Genomic DNA, 17248 nt, shown 5'->3' with positions numbered 1-17248 from the left:
TAACCTCCTCCAGCCCCTACAACCCTCCCTATCTCCGTAACCTCCTCCAGCCCCCTACAACCCTCCCTATCTCTGTAACCTCCTCCAGCCCCTACAACCCTCCCTATCTCTGTAACCTCCTCCAGCCCCTACAACCCTCCCTATCTCTGTAACCTCCTCCAGCCCCGACAACCCTCCCTATCTCTGTAACCTCCTCCAGCCCCTACAACCCTCCCTATCTCCGTAACCTCCTCCAGCCCCCTACAACCCTCCCTATCTCTGTAACCTCCTCCAGCCCCCTACAACCCTCCCTATCTCTGTAACCTCCTCCAGCCCCTACAACCCTCCCTATCTCTGTAACCTCCTCCAGCCCCTACAACGCTCCCTATCTCTGTAACCTCCTCCAGCCCCTAAAACCCTCCCTATCTCTGTAACCTCCTCCAGCCCCTACAACCCTCCCTATCTCTGTAACCTCCTCCAGCCCCCTACAACCCTCCCTATCTCTGTAACCTCCTCCAGCCCCTACACCCCTCCCTATCTCTGTAACCTCCTCCAGCCCCGTCAACCCTCCGAGATCTCTGCGCTCCTCCAATTCTGGCCTCACGCGCAATACCCGATTTCCATCGCTCCACCATTGGCGGCCGTGCCTTCAGCCACCCGGGCCCCAAGCTCTGGAATTCCCTCCCTAAACCTCTCCAACTGAGGGGAGGGTTGGAGAGGAGAGGGGAGAGAAGTCGAGTGAAGGAGAGGGGAGGAGAGGTTCAGGAGAGGAGAGTGGAGGGGAGGAGAGGGGGGGAAGGGGAGGGGAAGAGAGGGGAGGAGAGGGGAGAGGAGGTTGAGGAGAGGGGAGTGGAGGGTATGAGAGCGAGGAGAGGAGGGGAGGGGAGTGAAGGAGAGGGAAGGGGAGGAGAGGGGAGAGGAGGTGGAGGAGAGGGGAGAGGAGGTGGAGGAGAGGGGAGTGGAGGGTAGGAGAGTGAGGAGGGGAGGGGAGGGGAGTGAAGGAGAGGGAAGGGGAGGAGAGGGGATGTTGAGAGAGGAGGGGAGGGGAGTGGAGGGTAGGAGGGGAGGGAAGGGGAGGGGTAGGGAGGAGAGGAGGGGGAGGGGATAGGGGAGTGGGAGGGATGGGGAGGTTGAGGAGAGGGGAGAAGGGGCCAGGATTGAGGGGAGGAGAGGAGAGGAGAGGGGAGGGGAGGAGGGGGAGGAGAGGCGAGGAGGGGGCAAGGATTGAGGGGATGGGAGGTTAAGAAGAGGCGAGGGGGAGGAGAGGCGTAGATTGAGGGGAGGAGGAGGAGGGGCGAGGATTGAGGGGAGGGGAGGGGAGGAGGGAACGAGAATTGAGATGAGGCGAGGGGAGAGGAGGAGGGGGAGGGGAGAGGGGAGGAGGGGTGGGGAGGAAAGGGGAGGGGAGGAGTGGGGAGGGGAGGAGGAGGAGGGGGCGAGGATTGCGGGGAATGGTCTGTCTTCGGGAGGGCTCGGAGCGGGAATTGCTGGGTTGGGCTAGGATTGGAATCTCAGGGACTCGGTGGAGCGGGGAGGCTGGTCGATGGCCAGTGATGGGCCGGCCGCTGTCGTAGGTTCCCCCTGGGTCGGGCTCCCGGCCACCGGAAGCTGAGTCGCTCTTGTCGGCCTCAACCCCGCGGGTGCCTAACCTGTCTTTCACTCTTCCCGCCCTGGCTCGCCGCAGGTCCCAGCTTCCAGCCGCCCTCCCCGTCCGGCCCACTCCCCATGTCGACGATGGTGATCCAGAATCCGGACATCACCTCCTTCAGGTACCGCGGGCTGCCAACGCCGGCGGCGGCTGAAAAGAAGAAGAAGAAGGACAAGAACAAGGGGAAGAAAAAGATGACCAAGGCGGACATTGGCGCCCCCAGCAACTTCCAGTAAGGGTTCACCGCGCGAGGGCCAATTGGGGCTGAGGCCTCACGTCAGGTCAAAGGGCAAGGGGCGGAGGTGCTCACGAGTCCCAATGAGACGGACGGTCATGTAATCTGTTTTTAGTGATGTTAGTTGAGGGATAAATATTGGCCCCAGGACACCGGGGAGAACTCCCCCCTGCTCTTCTTCCAATAGTGGCCGTGGGATCTTTTACGTCCACCTGAGAGGGCAGACGGGGTCTCGGGTTTAACGTCTCATCTGAAAGACAGCGCCGCCGACAGTGCGGCGCTCCCTCAGTACCGCCCCGCCGACAGTGCGGCGCTCCCTCAGTACCGCCCCGCCGACAGTGCGGCGCTCCCTCAGTACCGCCCCGCCGACAGTGCGGCGCTCCCTCAGTACCGCCCCTCCGACAGTGCGGCGCTCCCTCAGTACCGCCCCTCCGACAGTGCGGCGCTCCCTCAGTACCGCCCCTCCGACAGTGCGGCGCTCCCTCAGTACCGCCCCTCCGACACGGCGCTCCCTCAGTACCGCCCCTCCGACAGTGCGGCGCTCCCTCAGTACCGCCCCTCCGACAGTGCGGCGCTCCCTCAGTACCGCCCCTCCGACAGTGCGGCGCTCCCTCAGTACCGCCCCTCCGACAGTGCGGCGCTCCCTCAGTACCGCCCCTCCGACAGTGCTTGTGACAAGTGATAAACGTGGATCCGTCAGTCCAAATTTCTGGCTGTTGCCAGTAAGATTGTTCTCTGACTAAATGCCGGCCAACACTAAAAGATGATGCATGTCGCCTTTAAAAGGCTGACCATTCCCCATCACTAAAACTGCCAGACGGTACCCGATCGGGCCCTTTAAGGAGCTGCCGCTGGGCACCAGTGCAATGTTTCGGAGAGGCGGGTGAAGGGATACACAATTAGGAGCAGGAGTCGGCCATTCAGCCCCTCGAGCCTGCTCCGCCATTCAATAAGATCAGGGCTGATCTTCGACCTCAACTCCACTCTCCCACCCGATCCCCATATCCCTCGATTCCCCACGAGTCCAAAAATCTCTCGATCTCAGCCTTGAATATGCTCAACGACTGAGCCTCCACAGCCCTCTGGGGCAGAGAATTCCAAAGATTCACCGCCCTCTGAGTGAAAAAATTCCTCCTCACCTCAGCCCTAAATGGCCGACCCCTTATCCTGAGAGGACTGGACAGACTAGATGCAGGAAGGATGTTCCTGATGGTCGGGGGAGTCCAGAACCAGGGGTCACAGTCTAAGGATAAGGGGTAAGCCATTTAGGACAGAGATGAGGAGGAATTTCTTCACCCAGAGAGTGGTGAACCTGTGGAATTCTCTACCACACAAGGCAAATGGTATGTTGGCCTTCGTAGCGAGAGGGTTTGAGTACAGGAACAAGGATGTCTTGCTGCAGTTGTACAGGGCCTTAGTGAGACCACACCTTGAGTATTGTGTGCAGTTTTGGTCACCTTATCTGAGGAAGGATGTTCTTGCCATGGAGGGAGTGCAGCGAAGATTCACCAGACTGATACCTGGGATGGCAGGAATGACGTATGAGGAGAGATTGGGTCGATTGGGCTTGTACTCGCTGGAGTTTAGAAGAATGAGAGGGGATCTCATTGAAACTTATAAAATTCTAACAGGACTAGACAGACTAGATGCAGGAAGGATGTTCCCGATGGTCGGGGAGTCCAGAACCAGGGGTCACAGTCTAAGGATAAGGGGGTAAGCCATTTAGGACTGAGATGAGGAGGAATTTCTTCACCCAGAGAGTGGTGAACCTGTGGAATTCTCTACCACAGAAGGCAGTGGAGGCCAATTCATTAAATATATTCAAGAAGGAGTTGGATATATTTCTTAAGGCTAAAGGGATCAAGGGATATGGGGAGAAGGCAGGGACCGGGTACTGAATTTGGATGATCAGCCATGATCGCATTAAATGGTGGAGCGGGCTCGAGGGGCCGAATGGCCGACTCCTACTCCTATCTTCTATGTTTCTATGAGACTGTGACCCCTGGTTCTAGACTCTCCAGCCAGGGGGGAAACAGCCTCTCAGCATCTACCCTGTCAATCCCCCTCAGAATCTAATATGTTTCAATGAGATCACCTCTCATTCTCCTAAACTCCAGAGAGTATCGGCCCAATCTACTCAATCTCTCCTCATAGGACAGCCCTCTCGTCCCAGGGATCAATCTAGTGAACCTTCGTTGCACCGCCTCCAAGGCGAGTCTATCCTTCCTCGGGTAAGGAGACCAAAACTGTGCCCAGTGCTCCAGGTGTGATCTCACCAAGGCCCTGTATATACAGGGTGTGTCGGAGTGTGGCTGTGAACAGGGGCGGAGGAGGGTGAAAGGGTTTCAGCTAATTTTGCTTCTCCATTCCCTTGCAGACATGTGGGTCACGTTGGATGGGACCCAAACCAGGGCTTCGATGTAAGTAACTGCTTCCCCCTCACCTTCCTTGAAGAAGATAGAAAGAAAGAACCGGTATTTATACAGCGCCTTTAACGGAGTAACGTCGTAAACCAGACAGAAATTCGACACCGCGCCACACGAGGAGATATTAGGGACTGGTGACCAAAAGCTGGGTCAAAGAGGTCAGTTTTGAGGAGCGTCTTAAAGGAGGAGAGAGAGAGGCGGAGAGGTTTAGGGAGGGAACTCCAGAGCTCGGGGCCCCGGGCGGCTAAAGCCAGATGGAGCCGAAGGTCTTGCCGGCTATTGTGCCGGGGACCATATCACCGTAGCTGCAACAACGACGACGATGTGCATTTATCCGGCGCCTTTAACGTAGTGAAACGTCCCGAGGACCTTTGCGGGAACGTAAGCCAGACACCCGAGCCACACGAGGAGGTAGTCACTGAAAGCAAACATGCAGGTGCAGCAAGTGGTTAGGAAGGCAAATGGTATGTTGGCCTTCATTGCGAGAGGATTCGAGGACAGGAGCAAGGATGTCTTGCAGTTGTACAGGGCCTTGGTGAGACCACACCTGGAGTATTGTGTACAGTTTTAGTCTCCTTACCTAAGGAAGGATATACTTGCCATAGAGGGAGTGCAGTGAAGGTTCACCAGACTGATTCCTGGGATGGCAGGACTGTCGTAGGAGGAGAGATTGGGTCGACTAGGCCTGTATTCACTAGAGTTTAGAAGCACGGTGGCATAGTGGTTAGCACTGTTGCCTCACAGCGCCAGAGACCCGGGTTCGAATCCGGCCTCGGGCGACTGTCTGTGTGGAGTTTGCACATTCTCCCCGTGTTTGCGTGGGTTTCCTCCGGGTGCTCCGGTTTCCTCCCACAGTCCAAAGATGTGCGGGTTAGGTTGATTGGCTATGATAAATTGACCCTTAGTGTTAGGGGGATTAAATACGTGGGGTTACAAGGATTAGGGTGGGATATGTGTTGGTGTAGGGGTTACAGCGATCGGGTGGGATATGTGTCGGTGCAGGCTCGATGGGCCGAAATGGCCTCTATCTGCACTGTGGGGTTTCTGTGATTCTGTGAATGAGAGGGGATCTCATTGAAACATATAAAATTCTGACAGGGCTAGACAGACTGGATGCAGGGAGGGTGTTTCCCCTGGCTGGGGGGGTGTCTAGAACGAGGGGGTCACAGTCTCAGGATACGGGGTAGGACATTTAGGACTGAGATGAGGAGGAATTTCTTCACTCAGAGGGTGGTGAACCTGTGGAATTCTCTACCACAGAAGGCTGTGGAGGCCAAGTCACTGAATATATTTAAGAAGGAGATAGATAGATTTCTAGACACAAAAGGCATCAAGGGGTATGGGGAGAGAGCGAGAATATGGTATTGAGATAGAGGATCAGCCCTGATCATATTGAATGGCGGAGCAGGCTCGAAGGGCCGAATGGCCGACTCCTGCTCCTATTTTTCTAGGTTTCTATATCAGGGACAGGTGACCAAAAGCTTGATCAAAGAGGTCAGTTTTAAGGAGCGTCTTAAAGGAGGAGAGAGAGAGAGGCGGAGAGGTTTAGGGAGGGAATTCCAGAGCTCGGGGCCCAAGCCGCTGAAGGCACGGCCGCCAATGGCGGAGCGATGGGAATCAGGGGGATGGGCGAGAGGCCAGAATTGGAGGAGCGCAGAGATCTGGGAGGGTTGTAGGAGGTTACAGAGATAGGGAGGGGCTGAAGGTTAATTAACAACCTTGTAGTGAAGGGGCCTTTAGGGAAGAGTGACCATAATATGATAGAATTTTATATTGAGTTTGAAAGTGATTTAGTTCAATCCGAAACTCAGGTCTTATATCTAAACAAAGCAAACTACGTAGGTATGAGGAGTGAGTTGGCTAAGGTAGATTGGGAAACTACTTTAAAAGGTATGACGGTAGAGAAGCAATGGCTTCTTGGGAGGGAATTCCAGAGCTCGGGGCCCTGGCGCGGTCGCCAATGGAGGAGTGATGGAAATTGGGGGATGCGCGAGAGGCCAGGATTGGAGGAGCGTAGAGATCTCGGCGGGTTGTAGAGATCTCGGAGGGTTGTAGGAGATAGGGAGGGGAGAGGCGAGGGCCATGGAGGACGAGGCTGAGAATTTTTCAAACCGAGGCCTTGCCAGACCGGGGTGACGGGGAACTCCTCATTGCTTCCACAGGTCAACGAGATGGACCCCGACTTGAAAAAGTTCTTCACCAAGGCGGGGATCAGCGAGGACCAGCTGACCGACGTTGAGACGTCCAAGGTCATCTACGACTTCCTCGAGAAGCAGGGCGGCCTGGAGATGGTGAAGAAGGAGATGAGGAAACAAGGTGAGGGGGTGGCATGTTGTGGGGGTCAACTCCAGCTTCCCCTTAAATGCATCTCCGCTATTCGCCTCGACCGCTCCCTGTGGTAGCGAGTTCCACATTCTCACCACTCTCTGGGGAAAGAAGTTTCTCCTGAATTCCCAATTGGATTTATTAGTGACTGTCTTATATTGATGGCCCCTAGTTCTGGTCTCCCCCACAAGTGGAAACATCTTCTCTACGTCTACCCTATCGAAACCCCTTCATAATCTTAAAGACCTCGATCAGGTCACCCCTCAGCCTTCTCTATTCTAGAGAAAGGAGCCCCAGCCTGTTCAGCCTTTCCTGATAGTTATCACCTCTCAGTTCTGGTATAATCCTTGTGAATCTTTTTTGTACTTTTTCCAATGTCTCTATATCATTTTGTAATATGGAGACCAGAACTGTACACAGTGTTCCAAGTGTGGTCTAACCAGGGTATATGGAGACCACAACTGTGCACAGTGCTCCAAGTGCGGTCTAACCAAGGTATATGGAGACCAGAACGGTGCACAGTGCTCCAAGTGTGGTCTAACCAAGGTATATGGAGACCAGAACTGTGCACAGTGCTCCAAGTGTGGTCTAACCAAGGTATATGGAGACCAGAACTGTGCACAGTGCTCCAAGTGCGGTCTAACCAAGGTATATGGAGACCAGAACGGTGCACAGTGCTCCAAGTGTGGTCTAACCAAGGTATATGGAGACCAGAACTGTGCACAGTGCTCCAAGTGTGGTCTAACCAAGGTATATGGAGACTAGAACTGTGCACGGTGCTCCAAGTGTGGTCTAACCAAGGTACATGGAGACCAGAACTGTGCACGGTGCTCCAAGTGTGGTCTAACCAAAGTATATGGAGACCAGAACTGTGCCCGGTGCTCGAAGTGTGGTCTAACCAAGGTATATGGAGACCAGAACTGTGGTCTAACCAGGGTATATGGAGACCAGACCTGTGCACAGTGCTCCAAGTGCGGTCTAACCAAGGTATGCGGAGACCAGAACTGTCCACGGTGCTTCAAGTGTGATCTAACCAAGGTATATGGAGACCAGAACTGTGCACAGTGTTCCAAGTGTGGTTTAACCAGGGTATATGGAGACCAGAACTGTGCACAGTGTTCCAAGTGTGGTTTAACCAGGGTATATGGAGACCAGTACTGTGCACGGTGCTCCAAGTGTGGTCTAACCAAGGTATATGGAGACCAGAACTGCACACATTCCTCCAAGTGCAGTCTAACCCAGGTATACGGAGACCAGAACTGTGCACGGTGCTCCAAGTGTGGTCTAACCAAGGTATATGGAGACCAGAACTGTGCACGGTGCTCCAAGTGTGGTCTAACCAAGGTATATGGAGACCAGAACTGTGCACGGTGCTCCAAGTGTGGTCTAACCAAGGTATATGGAGACCAGAACTGTGCACAGTGCTCCAAGTGTGGTCTAACCAAGGTATATGGAGACCAGAACTGTGCACGGTGCTCCAAGTGTGGTCTAACCAAGGTACATGGAGACCAGAACTGTACACAGCGCTCCAAGTGTGGTCTAACCAAGGTATATGGAGACCAGAACTGTGCACAGTGCTCAAAGTGTGGTCTAACGAAGGTATACGGAGACCAGAACTGTGCACAGTGCTCCAAGTGCGGTCTAACCAAGGTATATGGAGACCAGAACTGTACACAGCGCTCCAAGTGAGAATTTAAACTGGGAAACGTTGTAAGACTTTATTAATGTCAGAGGTGCGACGGTTCATATGTGGTGTGCTTGCGTTTTCTAATTTGACGAATTAACATCTTTTTTTTCTCTGTTTTTTCAGATGTCGCGCCCCCACCTCCGACGCGATCTGGCCCGCTCCCTCCTGTCCCCCCTCCGCCCTCCAGCTCCCCGGCCAGCAGGGGCAGGCAAGGGCCGCTCCCACCGGTGCCCCCCGCCGCCCAGTCCCCTCACGCCCGGGGTCATGTGCCGCCGCCCCCCGTGCGGGGGCCGGCCCACCGGAGCACCGGCCCCCCGCCGCCCGCACCCCCTCCCTTCACCCGCTCACTGGGGCCGCCTCCTCCTCCTGCTCCCATCGGGGGAGGAGGTCCACCCCCTCCTCCCATCGGGGGAGGAGGTCCACCCCCTCCCCCTCCTCCTCCTCCTCCTCCTCCGCAGGCCCCGCCGACCCCTCCCTCCGCCTTCAGCAAACCCCCGGCCCTCGCAGGGGGGCAGAAGGGGCCCGAGCCCGGGGGACGCGGAGCACTCCTCGATCAAATCCGCCTGGGCACCAAGTTAAAGAACGTGAGTCTCCCTTCCTCTCATGCTTGGGTCGGGGGGGGCGGGGGGAAAGGGTGGGGAGTGGGCGCGGGGTTCCGGGTTTTATTGTTCGTGTGGCAGCCAGCTATTTGGCCAAGGGAGGCATCATAAGGAATGTCAAGGCCTTGGGAGACGGGGTGCGAAGGACATTTACCCAAATGGTACCAGGGATGAGGGACTTCAGTTACGTGGAGAGACTGGAGAGGCCGGGGTTGTTCTCCTTAGAGCAGAGAAGGTTAAGGGGAGATTGACCAGAATGGTACCAGGGATGAGGGACTTCAGTGATGCAGTACTGAGGGAGCGCCGCACTGTCGCAGGGGCCGTACTGAGGGAGCGCCGCACTGTCGGAGGGGCGGTACTGAGGGAGCGCCGCACTGTCGGAGGGGCGGTACTGAGGGAGCGCCGCACTGTCGGAGATGTGGTACTGAGGGAGGGGAGTTACTGAGGGAGGAGATTTCTCCCTGGTGTCCTGGGCTCAATATTTATCCCTCAATCAACATCACTAAAACACATGATCTGGTTGTTATCACATCGCTGTTTGTGGAAGCTTGCTGTGCGCTAATTGACTGCCGCGTTTCCTAAATTAGAACAGTGACCACACTTCAAAAAAAGTCCTTCATTGGCTGTGAAGCGCTTTGGGACGTCCTGAGGTGGGGAACGGCGCTGGAGCGATGCGAGTCGGTCTTTCTTTTTGCTCGCCCTATCAACGGGAAAGCTGGTTTAATATTAACCTCACCCCCTGCCTCTCTTTTATGTTCTTTGTCACTAAGGTGACCGACACGCCAGAACCCGCTCACGCGCCGGAGGAGGAAGATGAGGGGTTGGTGGGAGCGCTGATGATGGTAATGAAGCAACGGAGCAAAGTCATTCACTCCTCAGGTATGATCTGTCTCTCCCTCCGCCTGGGAATCCGCACTGCAAGCAGCGAACGCGCCCAGTCCACAACCTCGCCCCCTAGATCAGCCGGGGCTCAGTGGGTCTCACTCTCCCCTCTGAGTCAGAAGGTCGTGGATTTGAGTCCCCGCTCCAGAGACTCGAGCCCCATAGTCCAGGCCCGACACTCCCCCGGTGCCAGGACTGAGGGAGCGGCGCACTGTCGGAGAGGCAGGACTGAGGGAGCGCCGCACTGTCGGAGAGGCTGTACTGAGGGGGCGCCGCACTGTCGGAGGGGCTGTACTGAGGGAGCGCCGCACTGTCGGAGAGGCAGGACTGAGGGAGCGGCGCACTGTCGGAGGGGCTGTACTGAGGGGGCGCCGCACTGTCGGAGAGGCAGGACTGAGGGAGCGGCGCACTGTCGGAGAGGCAGGACTGAGGGAGCGGCGCACTGTCGGAGGGGCGGTACTGAGGGGGCGCCGCACTGTCGGAGAGGCAGGACTGAGGGAGCGGCGCACTGTCGGAGAGGCAGGACTGAGGGAGCGGCGCACTGTCGGAGAGGCAGGACTGAGGGAGCGCCGCACTGGCGGAGGGGCTGTACTGAGGGGGCGCCGCACTGGCGGAGGGGCAGTACTGAGGGAACGCCGCACTGGCGGAGGGGCAGTACTGAGGGAGCGCCGCGCTGTCGGAGGGGCGGTACTGAGGGAGCGCCGCACTGTCGGAGAGGCAGGACTGAGGGGGCGCCGCACTGTCGGAGGGGCTGTACTGAGGGAGCGCCGCACTGTCGGAGAGGCAGGACTGAGGGAGCGGCGCACTGTCGGAGGGGCTGTACTGAGGGGGCGCCGCACTGTCGGAGAGGCAGGACTGAGGGAGCGGCGCACTGTCGGAGAGGCAGGACTGAGGGAGCGCCGCACTGTCGGAGGGGCTGTACTGAGGGGGCGCCGCACTGTCGGAGAGGCAGGACTGAGGGAGCGGCGCACTGTCGGAGGGGCGGTACTGAGGGGGCGCCGCACTGTCGGAGAGGCAGGACTGAGGGAGCGGCGCACTGTCGGAGAGGCAGGACTGAGGGAGCGGCGCACTGTCGGAGAGGCAGGACTGAGGGAGCGCCGCACTGGCGGAGGGGCTGTACTGAGGGGGCGCCGCACTGGCGGAGGGGCAGTACTGAGGGAACGCCGCACTGGCGGAGGGGCAGTACTGAGGGAGCGCCGCGCTGTCGGAGGGGCGGTACTGAGGGAGCGCCGCGCTGTCGGAGGGGCGGTACTGAGGGAGCGCCGCACTGTCGGAGGGGCTGTACTGAGGGAGCGCCGCACTGGCGGAGGGGCAGTACTGAGGGAGCGCCGCACTGGCGGAGGGGCGGTACTGAGGGAACGCCGCACTGGCGGAGGGGCGGTACTGAGGGAGCGCCGCACTGTCGGAGGGGCGGTACTGAGGGAGAGCCGCACTGTCGGAGGGGCGGTACTGAGGGAGCGCCGCACTGTCGGAGGGGCGGTACTGAGGGAGAGCCGCACTGTCGGAGGGGCGGTACTGAGGGAGCGCCGCACTGTCAGAGGGGCTGTACTGAGGGAGCGCCGCACTGTCAGAGGGGCTGTACTGAGGGAGCGCCGCACTGTCGGAGGGGCGATACTGAGGGAGCGCCGCACTGTCGGAGGGGCGGTACTGAGGGAGCGCCGCACTGTCGGAGGAGCGGTACTGAGGGAGTGCCGCACTGTCGGAGGTGCCGTCTTTTGGGATGAGACATTAAACCGAGGCCCCGTCTGCCCTCTCGGGTGGATGTAAAAGATCCCGGGACCACTATTTTGAAGAAGAGCGGGGGGGGGGGAGTTCTCCCTGATGTCCTGGACCCAATACTTATCCCTTAACGAAGATCACTAAAAAACAGATGATCTGGTCATTATCACATTGCTGTTTGTGGGAGCTTGCTGTGCGCAAATTGGCTGCTGTGTTTCCCACATTACAACAGTGACCACCATTCAAAAAGTACTTCATTGGCTCTGAACCACCTTGGGACGTCCTGAGGAGGTGAAAGGCGCCAGAGAAATGCGAGTCTGTCTTTCTCTATGTCAACATGTCACGCTGTAATTACACCCTCCCACCAGCTCCTTCTTTCTCTGTCCTCACGGGCGTACTACCTTCACGGGTCGCTGGACAGCGATCAGGGGCAGGATTCTTCGTTAATTTCCCCCCACCACCCCACCCCTTGCCCAATAACCCCTTACTCCCAGGGCCCACAGGTGCTGAGGCCAATTGCAATACCTGGAGGTTTTGTTCCATCCGCATCGGAGCCTCGTGTCACTCGTACATCGCGAGGCTCGGGATGTCGGCATCGCCAGCAGGGCCAGCCTTTATTTGCCCATCCCTAATTGCCCCTTGATTGAATTCTTTGAGGAGGCAACAAGGAGGCTCGATGAGGGCGGTGCGGTTGATGTAATCTACATGGATTTTGGCAAGGCTTTTTGACAAGGTCCCACATGGCAGGCTGATCAAAAAAAGTTAAAGCCCGTGGGATCCAAGGGAGAGAGTGGCAAATTGGATCCAAAATTGTCTCAGTGGCAGGAAGCAAAGGGTAGCATAGAGCCATCGAGTTATACAGCAGAGAAAGAGGCCCTTCGGCCCATCGTGTCCGCGCCGGCCATCAAGCCCCGTCTATTCTAATCCCATTTTTGTAATGTATATATACCTTGAGGGAGAGAACTACTTTTTACAGCTCCTGGAAACTGTAGTACCGGCAGTGACCACACCTGTATATAAACCCTGAGTAGTGATCTGTACAGTTAGTTCTAGAGTAACCCTCATTCAGTAAACACCTGTTGAATTGTTCCCTGCAGTCTGTTGTCTGATTATTGAAGGACACAACATTAAGATACACGGATATAACACCGACGACGATGCAGATTCAAACCTACCTGCAACTCTGCATCACCTCCCAGGGATTCACTCCTGGAGAACAGTGGAAGGAGGTCGAGTCCAGAAACACGGGCTTCGACCACGGGCAACCGCCCAGTCATCCAGCAGAGATTTGAGCATCGCAGGGGAGGCTGTCGAGAGCCAGGCTTGGCTTTCCAGTCACGGTGGTCCAGCGAAACGGGCTGGCAACAGGTACTGCGCAGACCCTTCCCGGACAGCGGCGGCTAGAGCCCGACCGAGCGGCACAGAAAAAGGCCGAGCAGCGTCGACGGGGGAGAGAGAAAGGGCAGAGCGCACATGGCGCAGCCGGTGTTCAGGACCGAGCGGCGTCAACGGGGAGAGAGACGAGAGAGAGCAGCGCACAGCCGGTGTTCAAGGGCCGAGCAGTGTCAACGGGGGAGAGAGGCGCGCAGGAAAACGCGAGGCGCTGCCATTGCCACGAGGACCGCAGAGAGCGGCGTTGGCAGCAGTGCAGGAGCAGCGCACGAAACCCACAGGGCGTCGCCATTTGCCACGAGGACCGCCGAGAGCGGCGTTGGCAGCAGTGCAGGAGCAGCGCACGAAACCCACAGGGTGTCGCCATTTGCCACGAGGACCGCCGAGAGTGGCGTTGGCAGCAGCGTGGGAGATGACATTTTAAGCCGCAGCGGGGAAGAAAGGAAAGCGTGGGAGATGCCATTTTAAGCCAGTCTAACCACACCCAAAAATGCCAGAGTGGCAGTATCACAGCGTTCGACAATGAAGTCGAAGATTGGACGACATATGTCGAACGCATAGAAGTATACTGCAAGGCGAATGAAGTGCCAGATGACAAGAAAGCGCTGGTATTGTTGAATTCAATGGGTGCAAAAACGTATGGCTTAGTATGAAACCTAGTAACCCCAGAGAAGCCAGTAGAAAAGGATTTTGAAAACATAGGCCTAGAAATTCAGTATAGCCACGTTTGGGGTGCTACAGCCGGGCGGCCGCTAAAGTTTGCGCCCGGCGCAACTTCGCGCCACCTTCGCCGATATTCAGTGGCATCGCCCCAAGAGGTTGCTGCTGCGCTAAAACAGGCGATGCACGACTATCATTAGGCGCTAAGCCGGCGGCGATACCCCCGAGGGCGGGCGCAGCGCAGGTGTGGCGAGTTGCTGATTGACGGCAGACACTCCGGCGCCGGTGAGCTCTTAAAGGGGGAGGGTGGATTTGTTTGCCTGCCACGCCCTGCACACTGCAGCCCTGAAGCAAGGCCTGACCACTGCTGCTTGATCTGTACAACGCCCAGGACTATGGAGAAGGCCAACGTTTGGAAACATATAATGGGGGCTGCAATGGATGCAATCAATGCTATGGCTCTGAAGTTAAAGACAAGTGCAAAGCTGTGGCCTGAAGCCACAAGTACCTGTGCGAGTGTTGAGCCAAACCAGAAAGCTCTCTACCTTTGTGAGAGACGGATCTTTGCAGAGAGACAAAGGAGTGTTGCAAAATGGCTGCCATTTCTACTGCAGGAGGAGTGCCCTTTAATTTGCGCCCCCCGCGCCCCACAGCGACTGGGAACCGTTCCCCTCTACCAGTCGCTAGGGGCGCCAGGCACACAATAGGCCGGCGCCACTGAATTTCCGGTTTGGGGCACACAAAGGGCGTTGCACGATGAAATGACGTCAGGATCTGCGCGCGCAGCTGAGCGCGCGCAAAGGCTCTGCGCCGCCACTAAATCTTTACTGAAGTTGGAGAGAGGCGCAGATCGCGCTGCGCCCGGCTGCTAGCCGCCTAGCGCCCCACATCTCCTCCTCCTAAGGCGCTAGCGGCTGGCGCAAACAACTGAATTTCTAGGCCACAGTATCAATCCTACAGGACCACTTAAACCCCACACCGCTGCTGATAGCAGAAAGATTTAAGTTTCACAAAAGGAACCAGCATAAAGATGAAAGTAATACTGAGTATTTAACGGAACTGCGCAAGCTATCGAAACACTGCCAGTTTGGAACGGGACTAGCAGATACTTTAAGGGACAAGTTTGTGTGTGGGCTTCAAAGTGAAGGAACCCAGAAACGGCTTCTATCAGAAAAGGATCTTACGCTGGACAAGGCTTTCAGCATTGCAGTATCACACGAAGCAGCAGCACGGGGCGCTGCAGAGATACAACGGAGACCGCAAGAATATGGCACAAATGAAATGTCATACAGAACAGTGAAGTGCTATCGCTGTGGCAGAACAACACACGACCATAATGATTGCTGGTTCAAGGACAAAGTGCACAGACAGTGTGGAAAAGTAGGACACATAGCAAGAGTCTGCAGGTCGGGAAAGAAAACCAGCAGCAAGAAATCTCCACAGGAGAAGTACAAGGAGGTACATAAGGTGACGGAGAGTAGTTCAGACGAACAGAAAAGTGATACAGACTCCGGAAGCAAGGAGCTGGGTTGTCTGAAACTACATAATGTGATCAAAACGGAGGATCACCAAACTATCTGGGTCACGCTCAAGATAGCAGGAGTCCAAGTGAAAATGGAATTGGACACAGGATCAGCCCTAACAGTCATAAACCGAAGGGACTACAAGCGGCTATTCTCACATATACCCTTGAGAGATACAGATTGTCTTGAAGACATACACGGGGCAAAAAGTCTACCCCAAAGGAAAAATAAGGGTGAACGTTATATATAACGGCAAGGAAACACCAAAAATGGACCTATATGTATTGCCAGATGGAGGACCACCACTACTAGGACGTGAATGGATCCGGAAGATACAGCTAGATTGGCATTCCATACAAGCACTGACTGTAGGTGCCAAAAAGGATGACGACGTCACACCTGGACGACTGTCAAAAATACTAACTGATGCACAAGAAGTGTTCCAGCAGGGACTCGGAACACTAAAAGGCATAACAGCAACGATCAAAATAGAGGAAAATGCAAGCCCAAAGTTTTTGTTTTTTTTAAGGCCAGACCGGTACCTTATGCGATCCGCCCAGCCGTCGAAGCAGAGCTGGAAGGTTTGGAACATTCAGGAGTACTGTCCAAAGTGGACTGGAGCGAGTGGGCTACACGCATCGTTCCTGTAATGAAGAGGTCATTGAGTAATACGCCTGGGGATCCAAAGAAGGTTCGCATCTGTGGGGACTTTAAGGTGACAGTGAACCCAGTCCTTCACACTGTACAATATCCGCTTCCGCGGATTGAAGATATTTTCGCCTCGCTATCTGGAGGGAAACGCTTCACTAAGATTGATCTGGCCCAGGCGTACCTGCAAATGGAGGTAGAAGAAGCCTCGAAACAGTACCTCACAATCAACACTCAAAGGTCTCTACCAATACAACCGACTGGTGTTCGGGGTAGCATCAGCTCTGGCTATTTGGCAAAGGGCAATGGAACAAGTACTGCAAGGGATTCCAGGGACCCAGTGTTATTTGGACGACATCCTGGTCACGGGCGAAAATGACAGTGATCACCTCGCCAACCTGGAGCAGGTGCTCACTAGATTGAAGGAATATGGGCTCCGAGCTAATCGCCACAAATGCGAGTTTTTCCAGAAGCAGATCTCATATTGTGGCCACGTTATTGATAAAGAGGGGTTACATAAGTCCCTGAAAAGATTGAGGCAGTAGTCAAGGCTCCAGCACCGAAAACTGTGTCACAACTGAGGTCGTTCCTCGGGCTGGTGAACTACTACCATAAGTTCTTGCCGAATTTGTCTACCGTACTACACCCACTGAACACCCTACTGCAAACGGGGGTACCATGGAAGTGGAGTGACGAATGTAAACGAGCTTTCCAGAAGAGCAAAGCATTGATCACATCAAAAGAGGTGTTGGCTCATTTCAACCCAGCACTACCAATTCAGTTGGCGTGTGATGCATCACCCTATGGCATTGGAGCGGTGCTGCCGCACAAATTCCCGGATGGCTCGGAGAGGCTAGTAGCCTTTGCGTCTCGGTCACTAACCTCAGCCGAGCGTAACTATGCCCAGATTGACAGGGAGGCCCTCAGCCTAGTGTGGGGAGTGAAAAAGTTCAATCACTATCTGCACGGGCAGAAGTTCACCTTGCTGACTGACCACCAACCACTTGTCTCCATCTTTAATCCAAAGAAGGGCGTTCCGGTGATAACTGCGCAACGGCTACAAAGATGGTCCCTTTTTCTAGGGGCGCACCAATATGAAATCGAGTATAAGGGCACGAAACAGCATGGAAACGCTGATGGGCTATCACACCTGCCACTGCCTGCTGCGGAGGAAGCACCAGCAGTGGATCCTGTCGACTATAATTCAATGTTTGCCAGTAACTAACGCTGGTATAGAGGAGGAGACCCAAAATGACCCGACACTGTCTCGGGTATATGATTTGACGGTGAAGGGATGGCCAGCACATGGCGACTCACTGTTGCCAGCATTCTCATCCAGAGGGAGTGGCCCTCATCTCCATGGCAACGGGTGCATATTGATTTTGCTGGTCCATTCATGGACTCAATGTTTTTAATAGCCGTGGATGCGCACTCGAAATGGCCTGAGGTGATCAAAATGTCCTCCACCACCACGGAGAAAACTATTGCAGTCCTACGGACCATTTTTGCCAGGAACGGCTTGCCA

The 17248-nt window shown here is 55.8% G+C and overlaps 1 protein-coding gene across 2 annotated transcripts in view; it reads left to right on the top strand.

Moving 5' to 3' along the window:
• The window catches only part of wasb (WASP actin nucleation promoting factor b), a 48871-nt gene that overhangs the window by 25135 nt on the left and 6488 nt on the right, over positions 1-17248 (top strand). For both annotated transcript variants that reach the window (XM_085978861.1, XM_085978860.1), the window contains 5 exons: positions 1664-1859; positions 4240-4282; positions 6451-6604; positions 8424-8884; positions 9670-9778. In XM_085978861.1, coding sequence (XP_085834987.1) covers positions 1664-1859; positions 4240-4282; positions 6451-6604; positions 8424-8884; positions 9670-9778 — 963 coding nt within the window. The remainder of the gene's footprint in view (positions 1-1663; positions 1860-4239; positions 4283-6450; positions 6605-8423; positions 8885-9669; positions 9779-17248) is intronic.

The sequence above is a fragment of the Somniosus microcephalus genome, unplaced genomic scaffold (assembly GCF_052327205.1).
Source record: "Somniosus microcephalus isolate GS21.2 unplaced genomic scaffold, FLI_Smic_1.0 unresolved_chr7, whole genome shotgun sequence".
Taxonomy (NCBI): domain Eukaryota; kingdom Metazoa; phylum Chordata; class Chondrichthyes; order Squaliformes; family Somniosidae; genus Somniosus; species Somniosus microcephalus.
Note: the sequence above shows the minus strand (reverse complement) of the source record. Positions and strands in the feature narration are given on the sequence as shown.